At 37.3% G+C, this 23,808-nt stretch overlaps 1 protein-coding gene across 1 annotated transcript; it reads right to left on the reverse strand.

Moving 5' to 3' along the window:
- Positions 1-1,988: 1,988 nt before the first annotated feature.
- On the reverse strand, positions 1,989-22,117 carry LOC143353317 (uncharacterized). The gene is made up of 4 exons (XM_076786538.1): positions 21,735-22,117; positions 15,214-15,336; positions 6,633-6,750; positions 1,989-4,285 (listed from the first exon to the last, which is right to left on the reverse strand). Exons 1-4 carry the CDS (start codon positions 21,845-21,847, stop codon positions 4,235-4,237), a joined length of 405 nt encoding a protein of 134 aa, XP_076642653.1. The 5' UTR covers positions 21,848-22,117; the 3' UTR covers positions 1,989-4,234.
- Positions 22,118-23,808: the final 1,691 nt, after the last annotated feature.

Genomic DNA, 23,808 nt, shown 5'->3' on the forward strand with positions numbered 1-23,808 from the left:
GTCAGACGTATTGTAGAATTTGTCAAGATATTGTAACTGATAATTTTCAATAATTGTCTTCACGCTTGGCACAACCCGAAGGTGTTGCAACCTTGACCCGGCCCGCTAACTTAATTGTCGGCGAAATTGGAAAAGTGGAAAACATCTGTTCCGTCCCAAGAAGGATGTCTTTAACTAAAGAATAACTATTCTTTAACACATCTTGCGCGGGAAGCGACTAAAGTCGTTTTGTGCGGATTTCACATCTTGAGCGGGAAGCGACTAAAGTCGTTTTTCACGGATTATTGATGGATTATTGTTATCGATGGGTTTTTGTGATGTTTTTACAATAAAATACAAAAATACAAAACGTGCGTTGCAAGAATGAATGCAACACGGTATGACTTTGGCGGCAAAGTGCCCGCGCACTTGTGCAACCCATAAATTATTTGAATGGAAATAGCTGTTGTACAATTTGTCATGCATTTTTTAATTTGTTTTTCATAATTTGACGTTACTTGCATCGATATGAAAATTGATTTGTGCACATTGAATTTGATGGAAATTAGCTTGTATAATTGATGCTGGGTTGTTCGGGTTCGAATGGAGAGAATACAGCTAGCTTCAGCTGCCTTTTCACTGTAAGTAGTACGAATTGTATTTAGTCGGACCGAGTGAACAGACAGTTGAATTTCGAAGAAAAATGTTCTCCCGCGAATATTTCGGTACACGTGAAAACAAACACTGAGAACACACAGCTGTTTGCGTGTCTGTGTTGCGTGATCGAACAATTTTAAGAAATAAGGACCGACATTTACCGACGAGCATTAAATGTTTCGCTCATGACTTCTGTAGAGGGAGCTCAGATAGCGAAGCAACGGGGTTTAAAAGTATGAACGAACGTCGGTTGTATTGATATATTAATATAACAAAATATTAATGTGACGACATCAAACAAAATTCTGTTTCACAGTAACTGTCTAGATTGGCCGATACTCGCTCTTCAATATAATCATTATATTCAATTTTATTAAAAAATGTAATCGGAGCTGGTTTTATGCAAAAATAATTTTGCATGAATATAGATTATAATGACTATGATTGAACAGAAATTTGTTTATTTTTATTATGAGCGTCATTGTCACGACAGCAATGTAAAAAAGGATTTTATATTTCTAATTTAAATGTGTGAAATATCATGTTCACAGTTGTGAAAAATATTTATAGTCTGTTGACAAATTTTTGGACTTTTTATTAACAGTTTTACTAACAGCTCCGTTGCAGTTACTGCAAATTTATGAGGATAAAATGATTCTGAAAATCTCATTTTCAGAAAATAACATTTTCGATCACCCTAGTTTTCCTAAATGAATAAATAGAAACGCAAATTTGCATAAATACCCACAGTATAGTCATCGGTCTGGAATGCACCGATTCGAATCTCGCAGTTCTGGGTCGGTATTATTGAGGCCTCTTAAACATGAATTTGTTTGTGCACGCACAGTCAATATTATTACTCGTGACCTCGTACTGGTCAACATGTCTGCCAGTTATTATAGGACGAGAGTCTGAAGTTCTAAGCTAAACTCACTCAAAACAGTGTTTTTGTGTATCCTCTACAGGAACCATAATTATTATTATTTACGCAACTTTGTTCTGTAAAATTCTGAAAAACTAGGAAAGGAAATTACGTAAATTCTCTAGTTATTTTAGAAAAGGTATTATTAAAAAAAGGATAGGTCATACAGGTAGATTAATTGTCAGGTATGTCAATATGATTTCCTTCTTAATTATATGTTATTGACAATAAATCGCGGAAGTTTAAGCGAATGTACAGTTTCATCAAGATAGAAAATTCATTAGAATTTCATTACTTCCGTGATTGGCTTCGAAGAAATAAAAAATTGAAACTTTCCTTTCACAATTTTTGAAAAACTATTGATACAAGTGCATGAAACTTCGTTTTGGTTGATTTCGCACCGAGAGAGGAGAAAGGAAACGCATACGTAGCTGGTTATAATTTTTATTGCAGTGGAATAAATAAAATAATACGCACATTGCTCGAATACATCGACGTCGCGTTGCGTGCGACAGTGTCTTTAATACTTCGTCTAGCGCTAGTATACAATTAAATAAATAAATAAATAAATAACTTATATAGAAAAAGGTTCTAACGGTACACGATCGCATATCGGTCACGGTAGTGTAACCTTCACATCGATATCCTAGAATGACGCAGATTCGACTCTGAGTTTCGTGTAATTAATACTAACAATTCGCGCTCGATCGTTAATACCAGTTACTCCTATCAACATTGTTGACGTCGGATAAATTTCCCCAAGCGCGGACAACAATTCGACAAGATCGTCAACTAACTGTACACAGGACAATAAATAAAATACATCACATATTAAACGAAATACTACGAACTGCCGTGGGCTTATTCGATAAATTAATTCACCGGGCTTATTCAATCAGTTATTATAAATATATGACGAGGCGACTGTTCCCGAATCGCGAACCGAACACAAATCAGGAAATTGTAATTTTGCTATTTCGAGGTTCAAAGTCGAACTCTAAAATTGTTCCAGCAGTAATATGAAACGCATTACATTCGTAAACATTTCACAGCCTCGTATTCTCGTTCTTCGAACACTCGCAAAGAAAGTTACACGATTCCGGGCACAGTCGCGATAAATAATGAAACGCAAATGCGATGAATCGTGATCTAAATGAATAGACTCTTCTAACACGTCGTATTCACAGTGGCCGAACGTTGATGTCCAACGAGATCCGATTGAACCCTCGAGAAACTAAAAATTAAATTTTACATTGTTAAAAATTAAGGCTGACGCAATTATCTAGCTGATTCAATTTCCACAGTTTTCAAAGTCCTCGAGGGCTTGGATTAGCACGTTGCTTTACAAATCGAAGCTTCCATTTTCTTAACTTTGACACGTTTACTGCGATATGCTCGTTAACTTCTGCCAACATTTAATGAAACAAGCTAAAAATTGTACTAAAATTTAAAATTGCTTGTCGATTTTCATTGAATTAAACATAATTCTCTTCATTCAGATTGCAATCAACAAATAGTCACTTTTACAAACAGATTTAAGACGATAAAAATCAGATTGCTACTGGATGATAAATAAAATAACGAATGAATTCAGGTCGCAGCGATCGTGTCGGTAAATCGTAACATTTTGCAACATTAACGACGAATAAATACTATCTAGATCGTTCAACATTCTTAAGCCACTGTCAGGCGAATAAATACTAACTAAATCTAGTGAATCGAGATACGGTGACGTCGCAGATCGAGATCGATCGAGAGATTACGACGAAAAAGGTCAGCGATCCTCGAGCGTCGATCGGTGAGCCGTTTCAAATCGCTGTTACGGAAACGATTTCGATCGGAGTTGTGCTTACAGTCTCGGGGGACGTGTCGCTCGAAAATACTTGATCGGTAAGAACACCCATGATCGGAGTAAAATAAAAAAGAGCGGAACAGTTGTGACTGCTGTATAGTTTCTCTTCGGCTGTCAACTTCAACTATAACAAGCTGATATTCGTTCATAAACTTTTCAAAAATATTTATACAGTTCTACAGAATCATTTTGCTCTTAGGTTGAAAGAAAAAATGTTTCCGAAAGGCACACTACAACGGGAACAAAGAAAAAAAAAAAACTGAAAAAGGATCAAATATTTTTGAGCGATGACGCGTTCCGCTTACTCCGATCCACGCGTAAACGCAAATTAATTAAAAACACAAATTCGCTGGGGTCGTAGAAATTGTCCTAACTAAGCGCGATCGTACGGAAGATCAATAAATAATACAAATAAATAAACTAAATAAATTACTAGAGAGAATAATACAGAGGAACGAATAGAAACGGACAAGACATCGGTGGTTCGAATCATTCGACAAAAAAAAAAAAAAGAATACACGTCCGAATGTGCAATCCTCGAGCAGTGACATCCTGCGGGTAGCGATTTCGGTGACCACCGATTTTCTTCTGTCCTTCCATCAATTGCGATCCATTCCGCACCGTCGTTAGTCACTTATACGTATCCTAGTTAGTGTAAGTTCGTTAAAAGTTTAAGCTCGGACGGAGGACGGTCCGTAATACTGTTCAGGCGGCTTAGGGTCGAGAGATCGTGTCATTTTTTCATTCTTCAAGCGTTTCGGTACTCTCGACTGTCTTCGTTCTCGCCCCATACACACACCGGCGCGATCTGTCGTGCGGCGGAATTAAATGAACTGGTACTCGTCGTCGTTGCCTCGCCAGGGCTCTTTGATCTTCTGAAATTAGAAAAAACAAACTGTTAATGCTGTAACTGTATTAGCGTTAATTATTTGTCGATGAAACTTTTACCGAAGTGTCTGTGACATTTTTCCGAGTGCAACGACACCAAACACGACACAGTTTCGCTCGTATTTATCTGTTTAATTCACGATGCAGTAGAACCTCGATTATCCGAACTAATCAGAGCAACACGGGTGTTTAGGTGATGGGACAGTTAACCAGTTAACGGATGGTCAGATTAGATTTTTACCGATTTGCGAAATGAATCGATTGCATTTGGATAATCGAGAATTCGGATGTATCATCGGTTCGGATAATCGAGGTTTTATTGAATCGTGAATCAGAAGAGCAAATGTGCTCCGAATTCTGTCATGTTTGGGCTCATTTTAATCAGAAAAATGTCACAAACGTGTGGGTAAAAGAAACAGTATTGTCATTGTCATTGTCATTGTCAAATCAATAATTTTCAATATTTATGTCGCAAATATGTTTTTGTAGCCACGCGATCGTTTAGAAACTTTCCAACAATTATGAACTCGAGAAATGTTAAAAATTCGCAACTTCGGTTTCAGTATTGATAGTTTAATCATAGATTTCTATTTTTCATATGAAGTTTCTGGAAGTTGTTTCACTTACTTCAACACTTCCGAGTCTTTTTACGATAATTGCATTGAATCATACGTTTCCGCGAAAACGTATCTATAAGTCACGTGACGATTGATCTATGAATGACTGACGGGATTAACCTTGCTGCAGAACGAATAAACTATAATTTTTAAGTGAAACAATCTTCTCGCGTGGTATATTTCCGCGTGCAATGAACGAACGTCTACAAAATAGCTACGCGAATCAGTGTTTGATGTTACTAATTGTAATTTGGACAATTAAAATAGTTAACATTGCCTGGGTCGCGACCGATCTGACAGATATAGCTAATTTTTCTAATGTATATAGGCAACGTTAGCAGCAAGAAACAAAACTGTTTTTTTTTTTTAAATATTACTTGCGATTTATTCAAATTCTTGTGTTTTACCAATACAAATACTTCCAATGGACATTTTCAGGTTTTTTACAATCTCATCAACTGAGAATTTTCACTGTTTATATATTCAATGTTTTATTATATTCGATTGTCCATTTTTCTTTCACACTCTAAGCAATTACAAATTGTATCCATTTTAATAAAATAGGCATTTCTCATACGTTTTATTTTCTTTTACAAAAATTGCAGATTTCAACATGTCGTATTTGTCGGACACGCCCCGAGCCAGAAATTATTTTTTTCGATCGCGAACACCGCAGGACACGGTGTCGAATTGCAGCCGGTGAAGATCGGCGGTGAGTAGTTGCAAATGTAATTGCGCTGCGAAGTATTGCATGCGACAGGAAGGTCACGCTTTCTGCGATCAGAGTTCGCGGACGACGCGGCGTCGGCGGCGCGTGCCGTTGATTCCGGGCTAATGATTCTTTGTCGGCCAATTATCGCCGGGATTGCAATTAGCTAGTTGCGCGAGCCATGTTTATCGTGAAAAACTCGGCGCGTTACGCGAATCAATCAGGATCTTCACGACGGGACTACCTCGTGACTCGAGTCGCGATAGGTTTTACGTAATTATCTAGCTTCATTCATCATTCGAAGGATATCATGATGCCATAAACCGTTTTACTTGTGTCAATCAATCTTCGGAAATGCTATTGCTTTCGCAGACTATAATTCTTGTGCATCGTTGAGGTAGGAATTATCACATTAACGTCAGGATCGTGACATAAGCGATACGTTCTGCGTAATGAATTCATTGTAAATCAAGTGTTCAATTTGCGTGAATCTTTATGCAAAATAAATCACTCCTGTGTCTGTTGCAACAGGGATTTTTACCTCTTTTAAACAATTCCAATAGATCGAACGTTTTACACTCCAGTCACTCAGTTTTATTGTAAAATTAAATTGAAAACGATTCCTTAGAAAGATTTCTTTTTCTTTTAGTAAATTAAAAATTTTTTTTTAAATTAAATTAATTTCTTAATTCGCAAATTAAGAACAGACCATGCCTACTGGTTAAACAATTTATCTGTTTATATATCACTTTACTCCACTGTTAATCCTACAAACTGTAAAACCGATTGAAAAACAGTATACGAAATTGTTTTTAATTCTCTAGTTTGTTTTCTTTCAGTCTTTTGTCACAACGGTTATTCGCAATAATTCACAACGATGTCTTCTACATTTTGATTGTTCTATCACAAATAGTGATGATTAAAAACAATGGTTTTCTCGTGAATAAAACTGATAGATTTTTAATTGTCTAGTATATATTTTTAAAGAAACGATTGTAGACGGCTTACCATCGGGAAAGAGAGAAGCTTCTCTTCGTCGAGCATGTCCGGATTATTCGCGACGATTCGCATGATGCGCTGCAGCATTTCGAGTCGATTGTTCGTTGCTGATCTTCGCCTACGGCCTCTGCAACAAAATCAAAAATAACGGAGCCGTTAGAATTAAAGAAAGATCCATCGGTGCTTTCCGAAAAATCCGTCGCATCGATCCCCGATGGAGGAACGTGTGTTCGAGCGGACAGCAAAAACCGGCGAGATTTACAGATCACGTGTCCTACTTGACGACATGTGCTCGTCCCGTGAAATGGAATATTCACGCGAATAAATCAACTTTTTCTCGAAACTTTTTTCCTCTTTTTTTCTTTCCCTCGCGTAAAGGAGGAGGGGGTGGGGGGATGCGATCACGCATGTCACGCATGTCACGCGTGTCGTGCGCTAAGGAACGGGTGTCACGTGCCGATGGTACACTACTGAGCGCTGCAGCCATCAATTACTATTAACATATTGTAGGTGGGACACGTACGACAATGTTTTTCGTCTATTCTATCTGTTTGCGTAAGATACCTGTTAGGTGTACGCAAAATTTTTAGGCTTTTCTCAATCTTATGTATGTAACATAAAATAAAAAAATGAAAAAGAGTGATTATACAAATAGGCGGAAAATTAGAATTCTAAATGATAATGTATTTCTTTTTTTAATAGTTATAATAAGTCGTAAATGCATAAAATCCGCAATATAATTCAAATGAAAAACATTAAAACTTTTGCATACACCTAATATTTTATAGTATATGGGTTTTGATGAAGATCATCGAGGGATCATAGTGAGGAATTACAGTTCATTGTCAGAAACAAAAAAAGTGAATTGTAGCACTTATAGCGATGTGAAATTGAAACCTATTGAATGAAACCGGTTATTTATTAAAACTGGTTCGCACAATCGCCACTATATTCTTTGCTAATTCATTAGGCTAATTCCCATTGTCAATGTTTATGCAAATGTATGCTTGGAAAAACAAGTACACGTTCACACGCTACTGTTTTTTGCTGTTCATCGATGACAGCACAATTATGCGCGACAGTGATTCAATTAGTTCGAGATTATTTTCTTTAGTTTGTAACTTGAAGAAAGCATAATCTCGTTCAGCAATTTGGTATATTTTAAATTGAGTCAGAAACAATATTAATAACCTACAAGAAAACCAACAATATTTGGCAGGACTACTGCTTTCCCACGCTGTAGATTTAAACACGATTTTTATTTTATTGATAAATTTTTTTTATTTTACACATAAAATAAAAGCCCCAAACTGAACTCCTTAATATATCTAGTTTCGTCGTATTATATATTATAAATTATTTAACTTTTGGACTGTAGCTTTTACTCTAATGAATACTGAAAACAGTGCAATAATTGTTACGTTAATAATACTGAGCAGAATAAAAATATTTTTAATCTTCTCAGCGAAATGGCGAAATAAATAAGATGCTCGAATGTAAACCTTCTTTTCTAACCAAAAAGTAGATCGTTCCAAATGATTTGAACGATCAATAACAATTACGTTTAGTTCAATTTATTTGAAAGCAATGTTCAATTCAACTCATCTCATGTTTAATGCAACGAGAGTTTTGCTAGATATCAAAATCTCCGTTTTTCTCCCAGCGCTACAAGTTGGCCTACAAGACTGTCTACTTGCATGATCATCTGCAATCAAATCGTGACGAATCATTTGCTGCTAATTATCCGACGCGAGTCTTATCGTGGTGAATGTAAATTACCGTGGATTAGTTGTGTAAGATCTACATACATACGTACATAATTCCGCTAGTCATGACTCAACCTAGCAGTTAGCTTTTCAGAGGTTCAGTGAAATTTTTAATATTTTACTCGAACCATCTCTATTCGCAGAAAAATGAAAGTATAAGGTTAACTATTTTCATTTCGCCTAAACATTCACAGTCTAATCATCAATATTCAGGTAATAATCCATATACAGGTAAAAAGAATAGTATAGCTCATAATACCTACAATTTGACACTAAAAATATCACCAGGTTTCTGGCACGTGCAATGCTAAATTTTCAACTAAATTTTCCTTGTATATACATTGTTCTACGCGGGGGCAGATTAATTCAAACGTTCGCCACGTAGATTGCATTGGCGTTAGTCTTCGCCGGACAATTGTGGGAGCGAATCAAGTTTGCATCCAATTTCGTTTCCGCCCACGAAAACTCTGTAGACTCCCGAATTACCTGTCCAAGATAAAATAACCTTTACCGCTCCGTTAACCGTATTCGGGACAATTTTTTCACGAATGAACAAGAATAAAATGGAAAATGCTAAACAGCAATGAAATTTGAAGAATTTAAAAATATTGCGTTATTTCCAACCCTCTTGTATTATAAAGAAAATAAATGAATGTGGAATGAATGACTGTTCTTGTGCATCATGATATTTTCGTCATCAATCATCAACAGTTAGCGCCAGCAGATTCGTTTCTTTCTCCTCCTATGAAACATTTAAGGGGGGGGGGGGGAGATTATTAACATCATTAAGTGGGAGGAAATTATTGACAAATCGACGGGAAAAAATTTGAGAAGTGAAGGAGTCTACCAGTTTATGCGACATAGAGTGTACATAATCAAGGGCAGATTATTAGTTCGATAAGCGATCCTACTTGTTTGGATCGACAATGTCGTAAAGTACATTGTTGCGGCAGATGTACGCCGTTTTCGAGGAAATCGAGTCCGCTCGGCGGAGTGCTGTCCGTTTGTTTTCGTTTGGTCGCCGAAAGAGATCGTTCCCTGCACCTGAGAGTGGTGCGCCGCCGGAGCGAAGGTGCCCGTGATAGTGCGACGGTTCCATTGTTCGAGCGTCGGGACATTACAGCGAATTTTCCCAGTGAAAGGAAAGTTAACCTTGTCTCGCGACAACGCGCGCGAATGTGGGGTGAACGAGGCGAAATTACAAATCGAGGGAGGAATATCGGCGAGGGAATCCTTCGGAGCGGACATTGTTGTTCGCTTTCTAGAATTTCACGACGTCTAGGGAAAATATTAGGGGTATCCGTAATTAATCAATTATTTGCAAAGAATTTGTTTTGTCTTTAGTTCTGTACCGATCGTTGCAGAGGAAACACGTATTCTTCCACAGTTTTCGGTAAACCAGCCTGTGTTCAAAATATTCTAAAAAGTATAATTTTTTTACAACCCTGTAATAAAATGGCGGTGTCCGTACATTCCGAGGATCATATTCGTCATTGCATACTTTTTCATTTTCATGCGGGATTTAATGCAACGATAACAACAAAGAAAATTTGGTATGGAGCATTATTCAAGAAATAAAACATTCACTTCTGTAGAAGATGTAAGGGCACAACTTGAGTCATATTTTGCTTCACGAACCCCGGATTTCGATAAGAGGGGGATTGAAAATTTGTAGGAAAAATGGCAAACTGTCCTTGATAATATGTTGGAGATTATATAATAAATGAAGAAATAAAAACTTGCATTTACTACAAAGTTTGTTTTAGATTTCAAAATAATTGATTACTTATGGGTTCCCCTAATATCAAAAAGCCTAGGAAAGCCTAGAAAAGAAGTATAGGAGCAAAATGACAATTCATCGTCGCCCCCGAAGTGGTAAAGGGGCGCAGAGAGTCGATTTGCGAGCGTGTAGTCCTCGTGGCATTCAAGACTCACACGTTTGACGTTAAACAAATTTTCGCCGGCGGGGAGTTACGTCTGAATGGGAATTTATTCGAATGGCATACCGCCGGAGAGAAGCTAACACGGTTAGAGGATCCATTACCACGCAGCATTTCCTATACCGAGCCGCGACTCTGCCCTCATCTTTCTTCCCCCAAGGGCCACCCAGTCGCCATTATATTATTCAGTCTGCGTCGTTGCGTACACACGCGAATACTTATTTCGCCATCCGCTGCCACCGAGTGCACTCGCATACTTGGAAAGAAGTTTTCTGCGGATAACCCAGATATGCCCGAATTTTGATGCACAGTCGGCCACAAAAGTTCACGATCTCCCTACTCTTCTTACTGAAAGCCCGTACACACCCTGCCAAATCTCGAAAATTTTTATTTCATCTTATTAGATTTTTAACAATTTTCTGTCTTAGTAATTTTTAAAATGTTTAATGTTATTTTCCACGAGTCTTAAAAGCGCCCATTGATCGAATTTTTGGTTTTGTTAGTAGTAGAATAATAAAAGAAAAGAATACGTACAAAACAGTAACACACCAATCTTTTACAACCATTTTAGATTTTTTCTTTTTTACTCTTTAGTCACAACGGGAAAATTTACTATATAATACATAGGGTGTCTCATCTTAACCCCTTCCCGTACTATTTACCTCGACGAAATCCGGGCCCAAGCGGTAGGGGTCAACGCGCGGTAAACAGACCAGAGTGAGGCTCGAGAACAGTCACAATACGAGCCGAAATGTAAATACCTGTGATATCTGTGACTCGTGACGTTTACGTTTGGCAGATTTTCACTCTACGAGTCCTACTCGTGATGTTTACGTTTGTGCCAAAATCTTCATCACGAGCCAGACTCGTTGAAATACGCGAAGGGGTTAAATTAAGCTTTTAAGCACTCCTTTGATTGCATATTTATTTTGCACAAATTTTTAAACTTTAAATAATGGTAAATGTGCAATCCGAATGGCATACAACATAGTTGTCGTGAAAATAGAGAAAGATTTAATTTCACTCTATACATTGGCGAGCTCCGTTATTGTGTGCTAAAATTGTATTTTTATTACTTTCATTTTTCAATAATTACGAGATGAGGAACAACCGAAAGCTAAGAGCTTTTATTAAAAATATTAAAAATTATGGTGCCTAGCCGGTTTTCAAAGTTTGAGTTGAACTCTTACAGCGGCCACTGACCACACACGTACGGAAGCTCTTTATTTCCGATAACCCTTTGACAGATAACGCGATTCACAATTTTTCCGCAGTGTATCATCCTTATCTTTACTTTTAACCGAAAGTAATGGGAAGATTTTTGCAGTTATGCACGCAAGCGTCGCCAAATCAAAGCGATGCTCGCGTTTTATGAAATTCATTTTTATTTGTCCTGTCGTTCAAAGTTTCAAGGTACGACCCGAAGCTAATAAACTCAAATTATAATCGTCGATAATCAATTCGACCTGCCAACACGGAAATTCCTGAAGTTTATCAGTTATCGGGCTAGATAACTCGAAATACACAAAATTTTAATTACACCTTGTTCTTCTCATAATATTATATAGCAACCTGTTTAAAAAAAAAGGTTACTTTTAGTCAATCACCAAGTCAGGCTTTAGTAAAAGAAAATATTGAATCGAACAACAAAATAATTTATCAGTCACACTTTTTGTTAATGATTATTTAATGAGTAACCATTAATAATATAACTATTTGTGGATTTAAATTTTACTATCTCATTTGTTTACCATTTCGATACAGATGAATGTGAAAAATTGAATTTAATTGAATCATTTTTAAAGTACATTTCGGAGATCCACTTAGGGGTTAAAATTGACAAAGAATGAACATTCAGAGCGGTTTTGTGATATATGTTTTTAGAGCGTACAAAAATTGTCGAAGGAACTATAATAAACAGAAGATTAATTTTAAAGTTAAAGGAATTGAAGTTTCAGGATAATTTTAAAGTTGTAGTAATTCTAACAAAAGTAATGTCGTCGGGCTTGTGAATAATTGTCATTTTAGTACAAGCGATTACAGCGCAGAAAGTTGATCCGCCGCAAATAAGTGAAATATATCCGTCGTATACAAGCAAATGAATATCATATTAGGACGAAGGGACTCGACAGGAGATTAGCCGAGGTTCAACAGAGGATCTGTTCAAGATATCTTCTGGTTAGTAGGCTGTTCTTTTCCATTTCGTGGCGCGATACGTGACCGTGGCACCCTCTCTCGTTTACTCCCACCCTTTCTTTTCAACCCCCGTCCCTGGATCAGGCTTGTCATGAAACCAACAGGAGAATGTACAGGGGCGAAGCAACAAGTTGAATTTTAATGTCCCGGATACTTCGTCCCGGACGTGCGTTACATTTCCGACGGATCTTCTTTCACTATTTTTTCTCCCCGGTTTCAGCGAAGTATGCTTCGGGATGATGATCTGGTAAGTATCGACGGCCATACTACCCTTTCTTGGATGGTTTCTAAGCGTAGATACTGTCCCTTTATTTCTTCTTTTTCTGAATTTAATTCAAAATTCAAGTGAAAAAATTCCGATTCGAAATTCCTTTCGTAAATAAACTTTTAATTATTCATCGAGAATCATTTCCCCGATTTCCCCGTTTTATTTTGGATCGCGCGATTTCTCGGAGAAACGTTGATCGGAAAGGAGCAAAACCGCGAATCCGCGAATGCGAAGGAGAAAGCGCGAGAGGATCCGCATTACATGATCGCGGAACGCACTGACGAAAATAAAGCGGTATTTTTAAAAAGAGAATAAGGTGAAGCGAAAAAAATGAATGTTATCCCAATAGTGCAACGTTCCGATTCTGGGGGTTCAGGAATCCCGTGGCCTACGCGATTCCGATCAGATTTAGCAGGCCGCCGTTTATTTCGGACGGCACGCGAGCTTTTTTTAATTTCCCCCCGTCTATCGCGGATTTCCGTGTGAAATCATTTCATTCCCCGCGGAGCCACGCGAGCTCGCGCCGCGCATCGATCGCTTGCTGCGACTACGATGTATCCGAGAGATCGCGATCTTCTGGGAAATAAATTAGCACGTTTCTAAGGGGTCTTGTGTTATAAACGGATTTTATACATTTATGACAATATTCGGCAGGTGATATTTGACCCTTGAGTGATGTCACGTTTATTCAGACTACGAAGTATCGCACACAGGCCTTCCTAAAATTCCATAACCCTTTGCGCTCGAAGCCATTTTAACTCCAAAACGAAACATTTCTTCCGCCCTAGAATATTTCCCTTCTATACATTTTTATCATGTTATACATGCAAAAATAGTGCAATTTACTCGTACAGTACTGAAGCGTTTAGTAATTCATTAAATAAAAATTTAATAGTGTCAAAAATATTTTTAATAATGATACAGCAATTTTTAGTGGCGCCTTACAGTCGCCATTCGAGTGCTGAGGGTTAATATTCGTCAGCAGTGCAAAGCACAATTTTAAAAATCTTCATTGATAAGTATTATTTTATTGATATATTAATGCATTGAACCAGATGGTTTTTTTAGCGGATACAATATTGCTACTTGCAGCTCAGGTATTACATAGCTTCTAAATTCCTAAGGAACATCGCTCAAGAACAGTATAAATTACTTTAGATTTTTCAGTGGTTTTTCGTTTGCAAAAAATGTCAGTATGAACTTGAATCGTCAATCGATAGTTTGTTCGTAACGTGTTATCGTCTGCTAATTTAGAGAGATACAAGCTTATTTGCACTACGCACGTACGGAACTCGACGAATTCTCACGGTTAACAAGTGTTTTCGCGCGTGCGATAAGCCATCGATATCTTGTGATAAGTTTATAATGTCGATCACGAATTCCTCTCGATCGAAACGATCGTTAAGCTATCATAGATCATTGTGTGCAATTTAGTATAGCTTTTAGAGTTTTTCCGCGTTGGTGCAACCGCATTTGTCTGCCAGCGTCGATCGAAAAAAACTTTATTCCTTTTCCATTAGAATGTTGTTGAATTAACATTTCTTAATTTCTTATTGGAGCATAATTACAAACAGTTCTATTAAACATAATTATAAGTTTCGATCATATTAATCTTTTCTCCCTTTGTATTTGTTCACTAACAATGACATCTCTCGTGCAAGCAAAACATCTTCAAGAATTTCCGCACATGTTTTCCACATTTTTCGTGTTTGTCGTATTAATTACAATGTGATCCATTATTGATTTTGTATAACACAAATCTGCTTAATCTATTTAAAGTGTAATTAACCAGAAACTGAAATCATATCTGTTCAACTCTAAAAAATCCGCACTTGAAGAGATTAAGAGCGAGCATAGTAACAGCAGTTTAAAAAACAACCGGAGACCTAATCGCCGCTTAAAAATACCTAATCTTTAAGTAGATCGGTCTACAGCATAAGACAATGCAGAAAATAACTTGGAATTTGACTGAAGATAATATAAAAATACAGGAAATCAATTAAAAATTTTGACGTAGGTATATATATATATAATACAACGTAAAAGTCATTGAAAATACATTGAATATTGCAAGAAATATTTCATATCGCGTACAATGACATTTATACAATGCTAGATAAAGAAATTCACCATGTACAATTTGCGAAGAACTTGCAATTGGACCGAAAACAGGCGCGAAGACACGAGATAAAAAAATGAGATATTTCAAATTCTTGGTTGATTTCGATAACGATCAGATGACGTTACTATTACATTCGTCACGGTCGAGTCAGATCGGTGGACGCGATAGCAGCGTAATAAGGCGTTTATCTGTTAATTTTGCAGCGGTAGAACGATTTTGGGGGCCATCCGTTCTGATAACAATAGACCGGCGTCTGATAAAGGCTGACCTTTATAAAATTACGTAATCGGTTACTCACATTTTATCTGGATCCAGCACGCCGAATGCAACAGGGACCGTGACCACTTTTCCACGGACGTTCTCCAACCCCAATAGAGTTTCAATTTCGGCCAGTCTCTGATCCGAAACCCGCCTCTGCCTGCTGCAAATGTAACAAAACAGTCTTATTAGCATTCCAAAATTAAACCTCGTTTAAGAACAATTTTCTGCACGTTGCATTTAGTAAAACATTTTAACAAGCGTAAAGTACTGTCCACCGAATAGCATTCGGTATTTGTGACAGTAATCGAGAACTGTTTGAATATTCGCGAACACATTATCTGCCCCAATTATAGAGAAATTTACATTTCTATGTCTTATAACTTCTGCTCAAACTGAAACTTTTGCTTGTCGTAAAGGTTCCTCGGAACTTACAATGTTAATGTTTTTGTCCCAAAAATGTTGTACCTCCTTGAAAGGGGTAATTCCCGAGGTAATTTCGAGTAACTTTTTCCTTTGCGAAAATGTTCTCCATGGCTTCGTTGAGGAGTTATTAACGAAAAACACGGGCCAATCAGAGCGCGGCTACAGCGAATGGATTCCGTGTCTCGGCCAATGCCAGCGCAACGGGACCCGCATCCGGCGCTCCGATTGGTCCGTGTTTTTCGCTAATAACTGCCGAACGTAGCCGCGGAGAACATTTTCGCAAAGGAAAAAGTTATTTCAAATGACCTCGGGAGTCACCCCTTTCAAGGAAGTACATTTTTGGGACACCCTGAAAAAAGATTTCGACGCAAGTCGAAAGTGATGCTGGTTGGACAAGACATTTGGGGATTAAAAAATAGATACGAATAATTTTTAGAATTTTTGGATGTGCCAGAGGTGTCAGGAAATGGTTCAAGAGGTCGTCTGTTTTCAGTTATGCGGTCGAACTTTAATTTCCGATCGCCACTTTATTAATTAATTGTTGTGTAGAAATTTAGGACAGACTTTTCACTGGTAAGAATCGAAACGCGCGGGAGCTTCTTATCTTTCTGAAACGTTTATATTTAGAGGGCCAGTGCTTATAATTAACTCAATTCTCTGAAAAGTATAGATTAGAGACATTTCGTACGAGCGTGAATAATTCCACGCCTAATCGAGAATAAAGTATTGGCATACTAGTTTTATGAAGCCTCATCGGAAAATTTTTCTGCCACGTGGACCTTACAGAAAATACGATCAATTGTTTTCAACGAAACGTATCCGTGAATCGTTTGAAATCGGTTTCCGATTTCTGCAAATTCTATTTGAAACTAATTCTTCAAGATTTTCTACTATTCTTATCTTTAATTGTTAATTTTCATTCAGAACAGCAAATCAAAATAAATGATTTTTAAAAATTCGTTTAAAAAATCTAAGACGATTTAAAATTTTTTTCTGAATTATTAAAAATACGCCCATACTTGCATCATTAAAAATATCCCCGTATTCCTTGAATTATTAAAAATATATCCCGATTTCTTGAATGATTAAATTATTGAATTATTTCAGTTGGAACGGAACGATCTCAAATGAAATCACCGGATAAATTCTTCCGCATGTTACAAGAATTCATGCAACATGTTGAGAATAGTGTGGACCTAGCATGGTTTCTCTAGGCGTCGTCGTCGTCCAAACGTGTAACGATGACTTGCAGCGACGCGGTGTGTAAGTAATTACATCAGTCAGTAAACTTTCACGATAGGCACGCGAAATCTCGGACAGCCACCGATTACTGCAAATCATTCCCGTGAGAATGACCGAACGCGGGCCAAGGAAAACTTGCTAAATAGGCAGGTTGTTACTTTTCAAGTTTCCAAGTCCCTCGAGAATTCGACGCTCGGACGGCATAAACAATTTCAGTTTCATTGCGTCAACCATCTACGAGTCTTACGGCTTTCCATTTTGTACTTAAACAAATTTATTTTCTCGCCGTATCTTTTATTGAGATTACAAATTTTTTTAAACATATTGACATAAATTTTTAGACATGCATTTGTGCACTTAAACAGTGGTCTCTGTGCGTATAAAGGTTGCAGAGATTTTCAAAAAAGAGTAAAACACAAAATTTCATATTTTATTTCTTAAATTATTTTTTAGAAAAATTAACAATAGTTAGCAAGAAGTTGGTATATAATATCAGCTTTTCAGCTTTCGAAGTACTAATTTCCGTTTTCACGGATTTCTTATTGGAAAGCATTTTATATAAAAATCTTTCAAACACTTAGACACCCAGTATTTTTCTTTTACTTTTGCTTTATATTTTAAACGTTTCAAATGAATGATAAATGCTGTTTCATAAATGTTGAATGAGGAGCAGACTGAAAAATAGAAATCGATATTATCATAAAATAGAAAATCTAATGTCAGCAGAAAGAAAAATTGCTATCGACATAACACCTGCCCACCTGATGGGAACTCCCGTGGCTACGGCCACAATAAACGTTCGTGATAAAGCTTAAAAAACCATTGGAATTTAGAATTTCATAACGATAGTGAAAAATACGTCGGGGTGGTGGGAGTGATACCGTGATCATGCAGGCTGCACAGGATAATACCGTGTTTGTCGATCGTCGTTAATTTCGCATCCTCGACCGACACGCTAATCTCCTGCATGTGTGTGAAAGCTTTTGTTATCACTGTCTCTAACACGTTATCACTTTTCAAAGAATCCCTTGCGAGCTAAATGTCAGTCAAAATCAGTGATAGAAAAGGTTTTAATGTTGCAAGCAACCAAGGATCTCAATTGAAACTCCTTAATTCTTAAGGCTTCTGCTAATTAACTCTTCAATTTCCGGGCTTATTCGTAAAAATACGATTCGTTTAATGATACAATAAATGTTTAAACTGGTCCATCTGGATTGACTAGATAAACGATTAACTTAATCAATTCATTCTCTATATTTTACTTAACACTAAATCTACTACCGCCGGTCAAATAACCGGTTTTTATTTTACTTTCATGAGAATTGGTTAAATAGATTTCTTTACTCAAGTATCTATTCTAACAAAAATCGCACCAAATCTAAATAACTTCGGTTTTGTTATTTTTGTAAGACAATACATACTAGCCACTTTTAATGCTCGGTAGGTTTAGTGTTAACAATTTGTGTAAATCTGTGACAACTGAGGAATTTATCAACCAGTTTTTCGGTAAGCACTTCCAATAATATGAATACTATTCCTTTCGTTTAAGGTTGAAATAAAATTTTACTCTTTTGCAGTCAATATTTAAGCATTAAAGAAAATATAGATATAGACCAAATATAAATTTTCAGTAACTTTTAAAAAATTTATTGAAGCTCCACTTCCAATAAATTTGTTACTGTAGAGAAAATCGTACACGAGAGGTTAAAGTAAGTTTGAGCTTGTTTTTCGCTCGATATAGTCGTTGGTCAAAGTAATTTTGGGATTTGAGATTTCAGTCTCTCAGAATATAAGTGTCGATAGCCATTTGCGCTCGTACGGTCAACAAGGGTATTTTTCCTTCACCTAAACTCGAAATGGTTCCAAAGTTCTGGCAGATAGCGCGGATAAAAAGTTGTGCCTGTTATCTGGTCGGAATCCTGCGTCTACCTGTTCGCCGGCCTATTTTCTGATTGTTCCTTCGGCGAACCACTCGGTTGCACGTTCGTCATCATCATCGACGTGACTCGGAAGGAAACGTGGGCGCGATATGACGAATAGTCGTCGCGACACGACGCGACGCGTCGAAAATACATCGATACAGTATCGGATAGATAGCAATCACGATTGGAACTTGAAACGTGACGTTTCGGTGGGATTTTTCCTTTAGTTTCGATCGAGAGGGTCATTCTCTCGTTGCATTGTACATTCTTACGTCCCAAGGCACCCAATTACTGAGCCTATATTAATTATACTTCTTTTTGAAGCACAATGAATATTAAAAAAGAGATTACATTTTTTTCATTGAAATCAGTAAATATATATATAGTTTGTTACTGAATGTTCTTCTTTCGTTGCACTGTGCTGTACTTTTGCTATAGGGAAGAATTTTTATCATCATTACTGGAACAAATATTAGGTCATAAGTCATGCAACTTTCTCGATAGTTTTGGAAGAAAAAGTACAAAATTGATTTTCCCCTTTCTCCAAAACAAAATAAAACTCGTCGCAGTCACGTGACTATGGTCTCCCATGAGAAATCATATGGTGTCGTGCATTCAATGCTAACCGAAAGTGTTATCAGCAAGTTTTACTTTTCATGAAAGGGTAATGCACTGTTTCTCTATGATTCCACATTAGTTCTACAAAGAACTATAAATAAAAAAATTTGGATTGTAACGTACTGTAATACTAACCCATAATGCATGTCCATGCATAAATTCTACTGTTGATGAAATTGGAATTTTAAATGAACGTTGAGTTTAGTTTTAATATGGAATGCGTACAAATAAATCAAAATATAATAAATATGATAAACAGGTAGACAAATATAGTACAATTTATGAATAATTTAGACGATCAAATATTTCTGGTCGATAGCATGTTAATTGTGTTTTAAAACGCGTGCATGGTCTATGCATATTCAACCTGCGATAATACTCTAAAGATTCATACTGAAACGCGACAAGTTCAGAGACACTAACCGTGCCAGAGAGATGCTCTCAGCGTTATCGATATCTGAACCAGGAGACTCGAAGATCTTTCACCTGTTGGACCTCGACAACCATGCTCGGCTCTGAATTACGTTCTAATATCGTTAAGCTAGTTCTCTTTTTAATCGCAAAATAACGACAGACGCGACTGAATTCCCGCGAGTCTAATTTATGAATTATTACGTTGATTTTAAAAGCTGTGCTTGCTCGAGATGTTATTTTTTAATATCCCCGATTCGCAAGAATAGTTCTCTAAATTATTTACATTCTATTAATTTGTTAGCTCTAAACTGGTACAGATTTTCTTGAAATAGAATGCAGAATTTTGAAATGAGATTTTCCTAAATCGAAAATGAATTTTCTAATTTTAGAATTATCTTAAAACCTTAAACGATTGTTCTGCATTATTGAAACATTTTCATCGTTTACTAATTTATATGTACCCTGCAAATCAGGATTCTTCATTATTTTAGTAAAAGGAGGATCTTTTCAATTGGCTTCTTGCAATATTTTTTACTCCTGTAAGACCCTCATCCTTCTTCATTCTATTTTTCTTTTTATTAGAAATACACGAATATCGTCTCGCTAATCAATTAAAAGCGATAAAGTCACTCATTGCATGCAGAAATTGCAAATAAAAATGATATTCTACAAATCTGATCATACAATTCTCATTAAACATAAAAACCCTGCCAACTGATACAAGCTCAAGCTACGAAATCCTCCCGAGTACCAATTATCGGCCATCGACCGGGTCTCTTACGACCCACACTATTACATTCTAATCTTCACATTACAAAGCCCCTTATTTGTCTCAATAATCTTCGCTATCATAAAATATCCATCGATTACGAACACTTCTCAATACTCTCTGGAAGCTCTCCCCGATCATCACAAAAAAGATGATCATTAACGCGTTAATTGTTGATAAATCGCCCAGAAAAATCCCATAAAATCAAAACGAATTTAGATGCTGTACGCAAACAGCATCGTATACGAGACAAATTACAACATTCATTTCATGTATTATTCAACATCTTTATATTTGCATGTAATGGAGCATTGTAACTGTGATCGTAAAACATTGAAATACTACATGTTTTACAATATAGTTACAAAATATTTACAAAACATATTGTTTTATAAAATATCTGAACACTTTCTAAAGAAGTTCCTAAGGGTAGTTTCTTTTTTACAAAAATTTCAGTCTTCTCAAACGGTCCTTAGAAGCTCGAACAGAATGTTTATTACATACAATGTTGTAATTCTTATTAAAGAATGTTTGAACCGTTCTGACATAACCAACACAACTTAGGATCCCTTGAAACCCGCCTGCGACCACATAACCCCTAACCCACCCTCAACGATCAGCAGAAGATCCAGATCGATCGTTCTGCTCAAAAGAGCTCAGAAAGCACCTCGGCGAACAATCAGTGGAGTGATTAAGAAAAACTATTTTCGATTTTACCAAAAAATGATTTTAGACAAAGTTACATTACTCCAAGGGTTGCATTCAACGATGACAGAGAATTTTCTTTCGATGTTACATTTCACGAAACTTCGGGATCATCAGCGCGGATTTGAAAATGAATTGTTGAAATGGAAGACCGCGAAGCCGGAAGAATTGAATGGAAACCTCGAATAAGGGTCTACGTTGCATGCATTATACATTATACATTATACACAACGAAAAAGAATATTTTTACGCTATTTCCGAAATTCTTGAGAGAAAAGACAGAATTTTTTCAAAGGCAGAAAGAAGAAATTTTTCTAATCATCCGGTAATCTCTTTGAATGGAATATTTTTGGCCCAAGAAAAATCGGCGTTTTGAACCACCGTGGGCTATTAAAATCTTTCTAAAATTCGATTCAACTTTCCCGGAAGGAGTTTGCAACAATTTTCCATACGGAGTCCTCTCACCTGAGCAAAGGGGGCGGCCTGGCGTACGCCTGATCAGGCATCAGGAGCACGGCGAGGGCGCATAACAGCGTCAGGCTTGCAAACAGGTTGACCGTCGCGTGGTTGTTCTTCATCGTGTTTCCTCCTGGTCGAATCAATCACACGAAAGCTTTCGGGCTGTAGATCCACGCGAATATCCCGGGATCCTCGATCGAACTTCACACTGGATCGTCGGCACACTTCGGTATCTCTCGCACTTTATTCCTGCGGCGCGGGGGGCACGTTGTCGTGGATCGGTTCTCGCGATCAGTTCTCGGCCGATCGAATCAATCAATCGCAATCGCGGTGTGTCTGATATATATCCCCGTTGGACTGCCTCTGGCCCTAACCTTGTCGCTTTTGTCTCTTGGTGAACTGTAGCGTACCGTCGTTCGCTTCGAGCATATATACTCGAAGGAGAGTGCCGCCTCACCTCCCCGCTCGGCTCGTGGCCCATCCCCCCTCGGACCCGGGATCCTCCCTCACTTTTATCTCTTCCTAGACGTCGACCCTTTTCCCTGTATCCACCTTTCTCTCGACAGGTGAATCAAGCGTGCCGGCAATTAACTCGTTTAGCGCCGCGTGTACACCGCCGACTGTGACCCCGCGCATTTTATTTTCGCGACGCCGATTTTTTCTTTTTTTTTTCGCGCCTGATCGCTGCGCCGCTTTGGCCACCGGAAACCATGTTGCAAAGGAACATGAAATAGGAGCTTGTAATTCCTTTCATTTTCTGTTCGGTAATATACGCCATTACGTTTTAAAAATAATTTCGTTTAAACGACCGCCACTGAACTTCTTTAAAAAATCGATCCGTGAACACCATAGCACGATCAATGCTGCTTTCTAAATCGTCTAGCGTTGTAAAGGTGCTATGTCGATCTTGGGGATCAGGTTCTAATAATCGAGCAGATTCATTATCTTCCGTATAAATTTTCACAATCTCTACATGCTCGTTTCGCGGCTGTACATTACAAAAATAAAACGATCGCACACCAATCAATGAGGACTCATTTTAAAGCCAGAAGTCTCTGGTTTCATAACCCATCGTTCATTTTATTTTAAGATTCTTTTTACATGTAGGAGGGAAACTGAAACCCCATTTTTCCTAAGAAACCCGATACATTCAAACGTATGTGAAAACTCTCAACAATTTCTCTCGTGACTGAAACCACCGTAGAGTTGAAGATCGAAGGTTTCTCTTTGCAACGATACTTTTAAAAATTAATGATCGAATTTTTTTAGTCGTTTCCCCGAGTTTCGAATGAGAGGTGTGTCGCCAACTTTACAGTAGTATAGGTTACACCATGAGGGTACTTGTTCCCCATTTTTGTCTCGTAGGGCAGCGAAGAAAAGTCGTAGATAAATTTTTAAAGAGTGGTTGGAAAGAGGAGGAAGCTTCAATCTTTAAATCTACGGTAATTGCATTTACGAGACAAATTTTTTAAAGTTCTTGGAGACGTTCAAATTTGCAGGATTCTTGAGGGAAAATACGGGTCTTCGGTTTTCCGACCTACTACGTCGTGTAAAAATATATTGGTGGAAAATGAACACCACTTTACGAAAGTACAGACTTCGAGCTTTGAGATGAGTCCAGGCTTATGGTTGTGCTATTTGCTTTTACGAAACAATCTAATATTTAATTTTTTAATGCAACGATTGAATGAAATTACTAAAATGTTCAATTCAGTTGCGAAGCGACTGTTATTTTGTGACTATCATCTTTTCCGTCGAGAGAAGACTGTTATAACGTGCAGTGTGTTAATTGAAGCTTCTGTGGCACACACTTTTATTTTCTTGCAAGTAGAAATTTCATTTATTTTCTTGCAGTTGAATCGTTCGGTAAGTTACATAAAAATTTCAACGTGATTTTCTTTCCACATTTATTCTGCTGTGAATTACTTAAAGACTGCAAATTAACACGCCCACTTCGGACATAAATTGATCGCCCACTCATCGAGCACAGACATTGTACAAAATCAAAGCAATTTATTTGGCAAATCTGAGAAGGAGGAATTAAGATCCGTGATGGTCGCTTTCCAATTCTTTTGCAGTT

This window comes from Halictus rubicundus, chromosome 4, assembly GCF_050948215.1.
Source record: "Halictus rubicundus isolate RS-2024b chromosome 4, iyHalRubi1_principal, whole genome shotgun sequence".
Taxonomy (NCBI): domain Eukaryota; kingdom Metazoa; phylum Arthropoda; class Insecta; order Hymenoptera; family Halictidae; genus Halictus; species Halictus rubicundus.